At 26.1% G+C, this 15,089-nt stretch overlaps 1 protein-coding gene across 11 annotated transcripts in view; it reads right to left on the minus strand.

Moving 5' to 3' along the window:
* LOC111630435 (IQ motif and SEC7 domain-containing protein 1-like) overlaps nt 1-15,089 on the minus strand; it is a 130,312-nt gene that overhangs the window by 19,264 nt on the left and 95,959 nt on the right. For all 11 annotated transcript variants that reach the window (XR_002757524.1, XM_023374531.1, XM_023374530.1 and 8 more), the window contains 4 exons: nt 11,885-12,707; nt 8,235-8,576; nt 7,867-8,067; nt 840-1,057 (listed from right to left, as the gene is read on the minus strand). Coding sequence is in view for 10 of the 11 variants with exons in the window: in XM_023374531.1 (XP_023230299.1) it covers nt 840-1,057; nt 7,867-8,067; nt 8,235-8,576; nt 11,885-12,707 (1,584 nt within the window). In the remaining variant the exon portion in view is untranslated. The remainder of the gene's footprint in view (nt 1-839; nt 1,058-7,866; nt 8,068-8,234; nt 8,577-11,884; nt 12,708-15,089) is intronic.

Consider the following 15,089-nt stretch of genomic DNA (forward strand, 5'->3'; position numbering starts at 1 on the left):
TAAAGGCTGGTATACACGGTAAGGAAATCCTCAAAGGATATGCTTAACAGACGAAAAAAACTCGGATATAACTGGCTGGATTGAACATAGTAATTAAAATATAATTTTTTTTTAAATAATTGAACTGTCTGTTAAGGCTGGTATACACGGTAAGGAAATCCTCAAAGGATTTGCTTAACAGACGAAAAAAACTCGGATATAACTGGCTGGATCGAACATAGTAATTTACAAAACTTATTAAAATATCTCCTAACGTATAAAGAATTATTTTTATTTAAAAATGGATAGATAGAAAAAAAATCACGGTTAATCCTCAAAGGATTTCCTTACCTTGTATACCAGCCTTTAATCTTAAGCTATCAAGATTTGCATAATTAGTTCAATCACCTAAGAATTGATTTTATTGGGAAGTTTTATTTCATAAATTTGTATGACATGATATAACTACATCTATTAATATCCATAATTGCAAAATTTTAAGTTCATAGAATATGATGCAGCTAAATCTTATGTAATAAATAATTAATATGAAGCTAATATATTGAAATGATAAAATTATTTTAAAGCAGACAACTTTGCATAATACTATACAGAAGTTTATATGATACATGATTCAATTTTGGGAAGAAGAAATGCTTTCACTGTGTTAAAGAATTTATTATATATATATTAAAAATAACAAATGAAATACTTAATAAATTAATTAAATTTAAATAAAAAGAGAATTACATAAAAATTGTGTGATATAAAATATCAAACTGAATAAATGTTACATTTCATAGTCATTTGTTTTATTTTTTTTCTTCCTATTTAATAATAAAATCAGAAGTATCACTCACTCTAGAACAGCCATATTGAAAGGATTTTGCAAATTTCCAAGATATTCTCCAATCATTTGTTTGCTCAATCCTTTACGAGAGACAAGAAATCTTGCAACAGCTTGAGGTGAGGCTTCTAAAAATCCTCGTTGAATTAGGTATCGTACTCCTCTTTCAGGTTTCTTATTAAAAAGATTAAGTCCTACTCGGTATTGACGCTTCCTTTGAATTTCAGAGACCTAAAGAAAATTAATGCAACAAATTATCAGACTACTCTGAAAAATTATCAAATTTTCATTATTATTTTTTCATTATAACATATTTTAATAATTCAAATATGTGAATAATTAAAATATCTTAGCCAAAAACACTTTAATTTTGAACTAATAGATATATATGCTATGACAGATAACACAAATATGGTATCTATATCATCATCATCATTTACTAATTTGATAAGACATTTATCTATTATCTCATATCCATGATCCTATGTTTCTGGCTTAAAAAAATGAAGTACTGATAAATCTCTAAACATTTGCATTGGCAATGAAATGTCTAATATCAAGTTTTTAAGATAAATGAGGAAGTAATTGTTAAGAACACAATTTAGTTATGTGGAGAATGCATCATCATCCAACTCTATGATTGTAAACTTTACTACATTTGTTTGCTATTTAATGAAAGATAGTCAATTCCAAAAAATTTCTCATGACCTTCATAAAAGTTGACTAAACTATCAGACCTTATGAAGAACAAACAACTTATAGACAATTAACTACAATATCAGGATGTATGAACAAAAGTGTAGCAATATAAAAAAAAATTTCCAGTTTCTATGACATTCTTATAACAATTGATTCAATATAATTGATTAGTTAAACAATTATATTGACTGCAGCTCTAGTAGCTTGAAAGATAGTAGTATATACTTATATACTTAAAATTTATTTCAATTATAACTAGTTTATTGTGTTTAAAATGTCTTCAATACTCTTTTATACGAAATGCAGAACTGAATAAAAAATTATAAAGAAAAAGTTGTATTAAAACTATGAAAAAAACAAAAGTTGCCACCATTTTTCTTAAATTTTTAGATAAATTTATATAATAAATAAAATATAGATAAATGAATTCATATATAACCACAGTAAGTCCATAACTTATGATTTTAACTTTTTTTTTTTTTTTGCAAGAAAACTAGTGAAAATGATAAAAATCTCCAAGTTTCAATTTTTATATTTAAAAAATCTTATAATAAGTTATAATCAAAACTAAATTCATCAATTAAATAATTTAGCTTAAAGGAAAGATTAAATTAAAATTAAATTGCGTGAAAGAAACATGCCACTAACATTGTATTTTTGAAGTCTAAAATCTATTTTCACAAATATGAAGTTCATAAATGATTTTTGTTGATGTGAAACAATCCTCTCAAAGATTCCAAATATAATAAGTGACTTTTTTGGCAAAACAGACAGTGGCCCATTGACAACAATGATAGTTCCTTCACATATGGCAAAAAGTAAAAAGCTCCGTGATGATACATAGACAATTACTGAATACACAAGTCAAGCTATTTTTCTCAAATTACATATAATTATGATTGATTTAATAAATAAAATTTAAAAAAACAAAAATGCTAATCAATTGTTGGTACCAGTATCTATGGCCATACCCTCACTATACCATGCAAGTAGGAGTATCTATAGCTAGGTATAATATAATTTGAATGTTACTTAAATATTTATTATCATTTTGAAGATGAAAATATTTATTTTTCTAAAGATGTTCAAAACAAAATAAACCAGTCTGATTTCTTAAAGATGTCTTCTATATTGAAAAAAATCCTATATATCTACAACTTCTTGAAGCATAACTACTTCATATAAACTGGATTTCTCACTCTTACTTTTAATGTGTTTACTAATATGTTTTGTATTTGGTTCCTCACTACTACTCAACTGTTAATCATTGTTGACTTTAACTTTACTTGAATAATGATCTGTTGATTTTCATGGGAAGATAGTGCTGCTCTTCATACACTGGAAGTTTTATAAATTTCTTATTTTTTTTTGTAATAATAAAAAGAAAAGAAGAAACTTTATTGATTATTAAGTACAGTGATATAATTTCATCAGAATTGACAATGTTCTCTAACACAAAGTGAAAATTATCAACAAGAAATATGCTTATTCACACAGATATAACGCATTTATAAAAAGAAAAATTATTATACATAGAAATCATTGAAATATCAAAGATTGTGACTGCACTACAATTTAAGAGATTTATTTTTAAAAATTATATATTTTTTACAATTTCAATTATAAAATAAAAGAATGAAATAAGTTATTTTTCTGTTTACTTTATAAACAGAAAAATAATTTATTTTCAACATATAAACAAACAGCCTTTATAAGATTAGTATGGATTTTTTTCAGCTCAGTGATTGGGATGACTTTTTTTTTTTTTTTTTTTTTTAAATATTTATCTGAACTCTACTGAATTGCTTCTGTTTTTGGACTATAAATTTCCTTATAACAACTGCTACGGCATTTTTGAATTTGTTTCATTCTTATAAATCAAGATTTTGACAATGTCAATAGATTTTTTTGAACAAACTTAGGATTTGAGATTTGTTTTAAAATATACTGTGTAAGAATTTAGCCCTAATTATATTTTTGTTAGCTATTATAAATTATTTTGCAGTAAGCTTTTGTTTCTAATTTCATGAGTTTTTGAAGCAGAAATTAATTTATGTTCACTTGTCAAATTCCACAATGTTAGATTCTATAGCTAAGCTAACTATTTCTGGATGAACTGTGTCAACCAAATTTGCATCAGTGATTACTAAATGTTTCTATTAGATAGATGCAAATGCAGAATTTTATGAATCAAAACAATTTTAAATTGTTTAATGATGCCATTCTGAGGACACAAATTGAAATGATTAAAAGCAAGATCCAAATGTATTTAAATATATGTAGACTCAATAGTGTCACATTATAAAAATGTTTGTGCAAATACTTATAGTGCACAAAATTCATTGCATCAAGATAAATGCATTTAACATATTTCTTGAGGAAGAGCAACTGTGTAAGTTCTCTGTAAAATTAATTGTCGTGTGTCAGAGTAATTGTGGTGCTGAAGGCACAATTGTCAAAATGGCATCAGATTGAGAGAAACTGTTTGGTGGTATGCTGAGACAAGTGCAGTGAAACTTTTGTTGTGTTTGGAAGGGATCCTCCATCACAAACCTCAAGGCATGGAAGGAACAGTTCCTGTCCACAGGAAGTGTGTTGAAAGGCCACAGAGATGGAAACCCTAATTGTTGGACCATAATGTGAAGGCAAACCATGGAAGCTTTTCAATGAAGCTACAGAAGTCCATTTGTCAGGCAGCTAAGCAAATCACTACACTCCTGCTAACATCCATACATCATCACAGATGTTGCAGAATACATGGCAAGAAATTACAGTAAGACCCCACTTAACACAGGAGGATATGTTCTTGGATGACAAAGTGTTAAACTAGGTCACTTTAACACCAAAAAAACAAATTTTACTTTAATAATGCCTTGTCTTGCTTTTGCCCTCCTTTCAAAATCTGGATCATTTGTTACAATTTGATCAACGATTTCGGTTAGCTTACCAAACTTTTACTAAGGAAATCTGTAGAGAAATTCTTTGGGATTCTTTATTTTTCAGAGTCACAATTTTCCAGTTCTACATAAATTCTTTGTTCTGCCAGTTTCTTGAAGGTTGTCGTTGGTAAGGCTCTCACCAGAAATCTGAAGTAACTCCCCAATACGCTGCTTGTTTACATCTAATCCTGCTGTATCGATTAGATTGACAATTTGGTCGACCTAACGATATAGTGATAATTCTTGTTGAGAATTCTTGGATATCTTCAGTCATAACTTCTTCCACACTCTGTTCATGCATTTATCAGTTAATTCTTGCCAAGTGAAGTCAATATTTCCTATGGCATCCATGATATTATATTTTTTCCAAAATTGCACCAAACAAACATATATTTAAGGAAAGTATGGCACTGCAACAAATTACCACCTTTTGCTGATTGATTATTCCTAAACACAAACCAATGAAATGTCACAATAATTTGAATCAGCATAAATTTTGAGCTTTTTTTTAAGGCTTCAAGCAGACCACATTATATTGAACCAGCATTAATCAAGGAAGTGTTAAGCAGGGTCTTACTGTAAATATCGTTTAGATATTCTCCAAGCACAGGAGGAACACATGGAGATTTTATAATTGTGTGTCAAAAACAGTAAAGTTAAAAGGCAAAACTGCATTTACTTTTGCAATAAAAGCTGGTGAATTTCAAACTGATTACCTTACTTTCAGTGGTGATATTCAGCGGGTTCGCACAGGTTCAGCCGAATCCGTTGTTAACATTTTCAAAGTTTTCCGAACCCATTGTTAAACACACGTAACATTTCTCAGTGATTTTGTTTCTTTTAAAACATATATTAAAATATACGTATTATACTCTGTAACACTACTAAACTAGAGCCTTATACCCTGTTCGCCTAGTGTAACCACATCGACCGTTTCAATCTCGACTAAAACGAGGTTCAATCACGATCGACTCGAGAGTTCTCGAAACTAGATCCAGTCATAAGAGAGATCCCACAATCCCACATGCGCGAGAAAATACAAGATGGCTGCGGAGCACGTGTTGGGCTATCAACAGCAAAATAAGAAAGATATTGTATTTCGAGAGACTATGAATCTGTCTATTATTATAATAATACCTAACGATGAAATAAATGATTTAGAAAAGTTTTTCTCGTTTAACTGCTTTTCCTATGACTTTTTCTGATTAAAAAAAAAGCTAAGTTTTGTTTATAAAATATTTTGAATGAAAAATATTAAAATATGTACAAAATAAACCATTTTGAACACACTTTTTTATTATTTATAAAAAAAAAATATAGTTCTGGCATAAACAATGTTAAATTTTAACTGACTTAATTTTGCGAATGCATCTTTTTTATTTATATGGATATCTTAAGGTCAGTTTTTGTGCTAATGCACCATTTGAACGAAAAAAAAATTGTTAAGGAAAACTTTTCTGTTAGCGAACCCTTTGTTAAATATTTCGAATATCACCACTGCTTACTTTTATAGTAGTTCTCATCTTATTTTACTTGTATCATTTTAAAATATTATCAGTCTCAATCTGGACACCATATGTTATATATTTCTCTCCTGCATAAATCTACTGTGTCAATGTCCATTAAATAATAAAAATCAGATAAATATAATGGAGCTAAATAATTACAGTATTATATAGCAGCAAAATAACCACAATTATCTATGAAAATACGTAGTTTTAATAAATCATTTAGGACAATGAAGTTGATTTTTATCAGTAGCACATCATCAATGTCTAATAAATTACATATAGATTGATTACACTAAAATGTTTTGTAATTTATTATGAACAATAAAAAATTTAAAAATTTCCAATAATTTCTTTCCTTCTGATAAGAAATGACTTCAGAATTATATACAATTTGTTATTGACTTAAAACAGAAGTTTCACAACTGCTTGGATGTAGTAGTATTAAGTAGCTATAAAAAGCTTATTTTGCTGTTTTGTGCATTATTTGGTGGCAAGCATTCAATTTGTTCTATGATGAGATGCACATCAGTCATTGGCTGAAATTAATTATCATATTTTATCATTCATTCATTTCATTTAAAATTTACAATAAGTTTACAGTTCCAAAAATACACACACAATATTCTACATAGGAATTAAAAATTGTACAAAAAGTATAAATAATTTAAGAAAAGAGTCAGCATGTATTAATACAACAGAATGTCTCATTTTATATTTTTCATATAGTAATAATAATCCAATTTCCATAATTTCTGATTTCATAAATATCTGATAATTTGGTCGACATACAAAAAAAGTTTTATAAATTTCTTAAACAATGCAAATTACAGTATAATCAAGAGAATTTAAAAAACACTAATTTTTAAAATAAAAAAAGAACTCAAAGTTTCATACATATTGCACATTTCAATTAAATATTTGTTTCTTTTCTTGTGATGATTCATTATTATTTATATTATTAAAAAATGCTTAACAATATCTATTTTAATATATTTTATATTATTCCAATAAACATGAAAACTAGAATTCTATGTTAAAAAAAATTCATATGAGAGACCTAAAAATTTATAATTTTAGATTCAATTTTCTCATAGCATGCTGAGATTTATCATTTAAAATAAAGATTCCAATGCACTGAAATAGTGGATAATGCTCATCAGATTCTTGACTTAAATCACAATGAAATGATTTAAATTACTTAAATCATTTCATTGTGATTTAAGTCAGGAATGGGCAACCTGCGACCTGCATTAATACTTTTTGCAGCCCATGTCACATAAAATATGAATAAATATATTAATTTTCCAGCTTAAGAAAGTATGCAGCAAAAAATTGAAATGTTATTTTCTACAACTTACATATGTGAATAGTGTTTCTTGAAATAAATTTAGTAAAAATTAAAACAAGAAACCAGCTAAAAAGACTAACATTGAAACTAATTTAAAATTAGCAGTGAGTAATATTTAACCAAAAATTTCAATATATTATGTTTACATCAGTTCCAGAAGCTAAATTAAGTATACTTATGCTAATTTATAATTATACACAAATAAATAATTGTGATTTACCAGTATTTTTTCCCCTTGTATGTGGCCCATCTCAGTTCAAAAGTTTTGAAATGCAGCTATTACATTAGAAAAAGATTGCCCATTCCTGATTTAAGTAATCAATCATGATCATTTTTAAATTAAAATTCCTTCCATATTGTCATTAAAATGTAATGACAAAGACTTACAAGTAATTATTTTTTCTGGTTTGCTAAATGTTATTTAAATTGCTTATTTAACTGTAGCATATGCTTGTTAAATAATTTTAACAGTTCTATGTAAACAAACATAGATGTATATAAATTTATCAGTATAATTCAATGATCTAATTCTAATGAACTCACTTTAAAACCTGAAGCTGATTGATGAAGCTCACTACCAGAGATTCGAGCACCAGGTTCTCCATAGCCATGAGGAGAATACATATCTGCAGTTGGAAGTGAATTGGAATAACCCATTCCTTCCAAACTATCTTCACTATTTTCTGAAATATTGCTTAACCGTTTGTCTTCATTACTACCCGAAGCAATTTGCTCAGATAAGACCTATGAATAAAAATTGTAAATTTAAAAATTTTCATCAAATTAAATTACATTTAATATTTAATTTAAAAGTAATCATGTTTTTGAATTAAATATGAAAATGACTATCATAATATGAATGACGTTTTAAAGTTAATAGTCATTTCAAAAATTCTAATAAAAAAACTTACTAGAGATTTCCGTTTCCACACAGGAGAAACTTCGACTCCATGTTCATGTGACACATGAGAACTATCAAAATTATTATGAGGACTTATTTCTGAAGGACTATCACTCCATTTAGCTGAAGCAGAAGGAGTCCTCCTTGGAAGACGAGGAATGCTTTTTCTAAGATCTCCAGCAGGTGCAATTATTTTTCTACCTGTAATATCTGGCCTGGATATTGTATGATGCATACCGATTACTTGATCTTTTGTACTGCTTAATGGAACATTTATGGAACGTCTGGCATAGCAATCACGACAGAGAGAGCGATGATCATCACTTAAAGAATCACATTCACCTGGACCAGCCTATAAATAATTTAAAATTTAATTTTAATAAATTTCTTTCATAATCTGAATAAACAAAGAGCAAAATAATTATAAATTTATATTAATTAAAATCTTTGTTTTAAATTAAAATCAATATAATTTAAGCAATAATGCATACAACTTGATCAACAGGAACCAAATTAAGTATATTTTAGGGTAATGAGCTTTTTCATATAATACTGACAAAAAAATAACAGGAGTATTGTAAAACCCTAAAGAGTATCAAGAACAAACATGTCAAACTTTTATATTGAGAAAAACCATATTAAACATTGTAAAGTATTTTAAAAATAGCCAGTTCTTAATCCAATAATAAGTATTTATCATCATAAAATGTGATTCAAAGAAACAATAAGCATGATAATGGATTATCCCATTAATTTTCATTCGTGCACATTTAGTATTTTCTTCTTTTTTCTGTATAATTTTGTACTTAAAATGATAATCAAATGTAATTCTCATATATAGTCACATCTCTTTGGTTTCATCTATTTTTCATTAAAAAGAAGTTTCAAATCTAAAAACTTAAATATTGATTTGACTTCAAAAAATATTTAATTCTAAAGGAACTTTTACAGAAATATGAAACAAATTAGTACAAATTATGATTAAACTGAATAAATTTCTATGAAATCTTAATTTTTTTCTAAACCAACCCACCATAATTCAAAAATTAATAAAAACAAGATAAATCTGAAAAATAAGTTAATGGATTTCACAACATGAATGTCATAACCACAATTTTAAATATAAAGGATATTGTGATATAGAGTATTTGACAATTTTCTTTTACCACATCTGTATGTTAATTAAAAATTTTAAAAATTAAGATTTTATTGATTTATCATAATTACATTGAAAAACTTACTGTACTACAAAAAACAGTTAAATTCATTAGTATGCTTTTCTATTTATAAAAGTGTTGTTAAATATAATATAGAACAACTTTTATGTTCATTTTATTTAATTTACTGCTGTGAATAAACTTTATACCCATTTGCTAGGTATAAAAAAATTATTTTATTGAAAATTCATGGAATAATGAACGATAGTAACAAAAAGTTTACTAACATTTATTGAATATATTATCTAATATACCAATAATAAAAACTACTTATCATAAAAAAAAGAAGGCAAAGGATGATCACCTCATATAATAATATGAAATACTTGAAGTGTAATTTAAGAAAAAAGTTTCTTTTCTTGTTTTAAAAACAGAGAACATAAATATTATTTTTTCTGTTCTCTATATATAAACAGCTTTTATCGCAATTGTAAAAGCCTTTATTCAACCTTGTAACAATTACTTGTTCTTAGAAATGAGAAAAGAATCCAGATAGAACACCAATATATTACTACAAATTAAATACTATCAAAATTTTCAAAAATGTTGAATAATAGTCATTCAACGTATAATAATTAATTCATGTTCAAAAACAATTTAAACAAGTTTTATAATTCATAATTATACTTAACTGTACAAATGTCTATATTTAAATATAATAAGGTATTTATCAAGAAACTTTTATAGAATGTATATTTGAAATCTGCAAATAATGCATGCTTTTCATTTGAAAATCCAAATTCTATTTGAAATATTTTACATTTGATTTCATCTGAAAATGCTTTTTAGTTCTAAAAGAAAACTTTCTCCTTACTTAATCCTTTTCTTCTTTTAGAAAAAAGTTGTCTAGTTTTATCATATCTTACAACAGATGGAAATTATTATACATCAATTTATTATATTATAGTTTTATAATTGGTTCCCCATAACTAAACCATTCATGAAATGCATGAATTAATCTTACATTATTCACATATAACTAAACTTAACAGAAAAAAATTATTAATGAAGGACAAATTATTCTAAAAAGCATGATTATTGTATAAATAATGTCCAACTTTTTAAACTAACTATTCACTGACCTTCATATATTGATAAAACAATGTTTGGCACTAGTTCACATGAATATTAGTTATTATGGTGGTAGAGTATGTATGGTAAGCTTGCATAATTAAGAAAGAAAGCAATGACAAAAAATATATTATAATAAAAAAACAGTTAATTATTTTAAATAATATTTAATATAAAGAAACTGCAATCTTCATTCTCGATATGCATCACTTCTCAATTTTATAGTTAACATTTCTTTAATGATAATAGGCATAGTTTCTGAAAAAACTTAACTGATAAATATTTTCAATGCTACAGTGTATCAGATTTTTTTAGAAAGATTTCTAATTTAATTGTATCATTTACTTTTTCCTACCTTCATAAATTTTTCTAACAACAAAGCATTTAAATCTTTCCTTCAATCTTATGACAAATTTTCTTTTGACTGTTTTGAAATCTTAGCTATGGAAAAGATTATTGAAATTAAATGATCCATAACAAGAATCACTGTAAAGATCATTATATTTGCTAAGTGAAACAAAGCATTTCAGAGAGAGAGAGAGAGAAACTGAATTCTGAAAATGTCTTTATTATTCTAAAATCACTTTACACCCTATTTATTTTCAGACATAAGTACATTTGACATATGATATGCAGAATAATTTATACTGGATAAATTTTAAGTCTTCTGGGATAATGACAGTTGCATAATTGTTCTCCAATCATTAAATAGAAAGTAACCTTATTCTGTTTGTTAAAATTTTAGTTAAAAGTATAGTCATTATCATCACATGTATTAAATATCTAATTTGTATCTAAGCATCCAATCTTTTGCAGAGAAAACTATTCAAGTATTTCCAAGATATTTTACCATAAGATTTGTCAAGATGGTACTTCATTATTATAACTTGTCATTCTGACTCATTAACCTATTTGGGCTGTAATTTTTCCTTTGCTGTCAAGCTAGTACTCAGTATTTTGTGAAACAAGTGCATTTCATTACTATTATTGTTATTGGCTTTAAAGAAGATAAAATAAATAAATAAAAAATAAAGTAGATTAATGCACTTTGAAGTCTTCTTAATTATGATATAAAATCAAAGAATTGATTTAATGTCAAGTCTATTGCAGGATTAAAGACTTTTGTATGAGCATATATCTTGATTTTACATTAATATCATGCAAAATACTTGATATGGTTTATAGAATATTAATATATCTGAAAATTCAAGAAAATCATTGATTTTAAACTTAAAATTTCTTTTCATATATGAAAACAAATATTAAAATATTAACTTTTAAAATAATTTTGCAACTTACTATATTTAAAAAAATAATTTAAGTAATCATTTAAAGTATTAAGATTCACAGTTCAAATTAAAAATAATCTTACCGAACTTATTGCACTATCTTCTGATGATAACGATTCACGGGGAGTGTGATATTGGTCTTCTGCAGAGGAACTGTTTTGACTAGGACTTAAATAAATTGTAGGACCTGAACTCTGTCTAATTCCGGCACTTGTACACGGTGATACAGCAGACCACGCCGGATGGCGAGGAACAGAGGGGGGTAGTCGTGAAGGTGGTGTATGATACATGCTGCTTTCTAAAGGAGTACCAGCCTCTTGCAGCTCAGATTTTGTACATACATCAGTAGTTTTTGTTAAATGTAGAACATCACTTTCCATCCTTCCTGGACAAGGAGGTGCTCCATGAGATAAAATATCTTTGGTTTTTGTTATTTTATCCATTCTAGTCCTATCAATTTCTGACATCTGCTGTTCTCTATTACCCACAACTCGATTTTGTTTTGATGGATATTTATTATCACTCACAGATTCACTTAACTCTCTATATAAAGTTGAGAAATTGTTTTTGACCCTTGTATCAACACATGGATTGGAATGTGTACTACCAGATACATTAGAAACCATTGTTTCTTCATTATAAACTAAATTTTTCTGTTGACAATGATGATTAGAGGAACCATTATAATGTATCCAATCTTTTCCTTCTGCTTCTAAATTATAAAAACGTCTGGATAACCTTTTTTCACCTTTGGAAGCATTTGCTATATCGCGAAATCGTTTCATCATACAATATTTGCGAAAGGCACGTTGGATGGTAAGGGCAGCATCTCTCGCTCTGACTCCGCCATATTTTCTTTCTAACATTTCTACCTGCTTATCCAACAAATCTTGTGACAATTCATACCTAAGAAAGAAATATGTATCAATGTACTATACTTTTAAATGAGCAATTTTAAAGTTTATATTAAAAATTATTAATAAATTACCATAATTTGAGTTTGAAATTAAATTTAAAAATTTTTTTATTCATATACTTTAATGTGAAGTTAATTCAGTTTAAAATACAGTATATGCAATTCAAAAGAAAACTGAAATATATTAGATCTAAATTCTTATCAATAAAAAAAACTAAAAATTTCAATTCTGTATAAAATTTAGTTCCCATAAGATTAAAAAATATTCTACCATCTTATAACTATAATTACAAATAATTAAAACATTTAAGAATCTGATATTTAAATTCAGACTGTTATATAGGGGGAAAGATTGGCTAAATGCTAAACAGCTGAAATTCAGTTGGTTGTACACTTTCAGCCAAATATCTAACAATGGCCTATAACATGAATTGTTTAATCATATTTAGCACCCAGTAAAAACATTTCTGAATCTGTTTCATCCAATTTTGATATTTCATCACTGTTGTGTAAAATTTTAAAAATCTTTGAAGGTATTATTCCAATTTATTTAAATATTTCATAATAAAGTACAGTATTAAAATTATTATATAACCTGACTGTATACAGTATAATTTTAACATGCAATGGGTGAGTGAATTTTTCAATTAGAATGGTATTTTATACTTCATTTAGAGTGTGATTGATACTCATTCTATGTGTGTGCATAAACTCACAAAAACAATTGGATTTTAAAAATTAATATATAATTTTTTATAAGAAAAATATATATGTTTTAAAATCAAATTGCTTAACATAATTTTTTGATCACATGATCTATGTTTATATATTCCTTTTTTTAAAAAGGATTGTTTTTCCAACTTTTTATATATTTATATATTTTATGCTTTTAAGTTAATTGTTCTTTATTAACGATATCATTTGCATGGTAAATTAATAACAGTTAAAACATGATAACTAGTTACATAATAGTAAACAAATTAAAAATTATAGACTCAAATCTCAAACTTTCATCATCAGTTAAGAGAAAATTTTTGCACATTATTATTATTGTATTATTTTTGTTCAGAAGCCCAACTTTAATATCAAAACAAGTGACACTCAAGGTTTTATATATGAAAAAATTAAGCTATAGCAAGGTGGTGGTATAGAGTAAAAAAAAAAAACAAATATTAAAACTGAATGTTGCAATATTTTCTAGAATTCCTTTGTTTTTAGAATTACTAAATTATATTTGTTACCAATGTAACTGTTTCAACCAAAATTTGTAATATTTTCATTTAATTTTAACTATCAAGATAATTAATAATCAATGACTGCTAATTGGAATCTGAAAGAGAAGCTTAATAATTAAAAATCATCAATCATTCACTTAGTACATAAAGATGAATTTTGTATAAACTTACTTCAAGAAATATAGGTCAATAGGATTGTGTCAACAGGATAGAAAAATTGAAATATCAAAATATTTTCAAGAAAAGACAAAATTCTATGAAGAATATGTAATTTACCTTGTATTCAAGATATGAGAAGAAAGGAAATCCTGCTCATTTTGCAACTAGATTTTGTTCATTTAACTATTGTATCATATAATAATACTAGAATATATAAAATGATATTTTCTCACATGCTTTGAATACATATTAGCCAAAAAAATAATAAGCAAGATATAAATTATGCCAACTATATGATTTAAAATATCTACATACAATAAACTACAAATATGATTTTTTTATATTCAGCACAGTGTGAAACATAGATTTAATATATTTTAATGAACTGAAGTTAAGTTTAATACATAATAAATAACTGAAGATAACTTAATAATTTCACCAATAAAAATTTATATGCAATAATTAAAAAAAACTCAAATTAGTTCTTCTGACAACTGTAGTCTTAACATTAAAAAAAAAATTTTCAATCAACATTTGTTTGGTTCAATATATAAACAGATTTCAAAAGCTATTTAGAAAATATTTTATTTTGCTCATATACAATCTTTAATATTATTCATAAATATTTTTTGTTCCAATAAGAGATGATATTTAAATTTCATAATTATTTTTAGAATGTTCTCATGGAGATAATCATTTTATCTCATTGTAGCTATTTAAATAGAAAATGAATAAATTATTTTTGATATTTATATAACATTTTTTATCAGCTCAAAATAAAAAGGGAAAAACCATTTTACTTATTTTCTTTTGAATATATATATATATTCTTTTGAATATATATATATATATATACATAAATATCACAATTCAATGTAGTGATCCAGGTTCGTTGGAAAGCACACCTCAACACTCAAATGGATAAAATTTACAGATTCTATATGCAAAAAGTACAAGTTCATAAACATAATATATATA

This window comes from Centruroides sculpturatus, unplaced genomic scaffold, assembly GCF_000671375.1.
Source record: "Centruroides sculpturatus isolate CEXI.00-Female unplaced genomic scaffold, Cexi_2.0 scaffold383, whole genome shotgun sequence".
NCBI lineage: Eukaryota > Metazoa > Arthropoda > Arachnida > Scorpiones > Buthidae > Centruroides > Centruroides sculpturatus.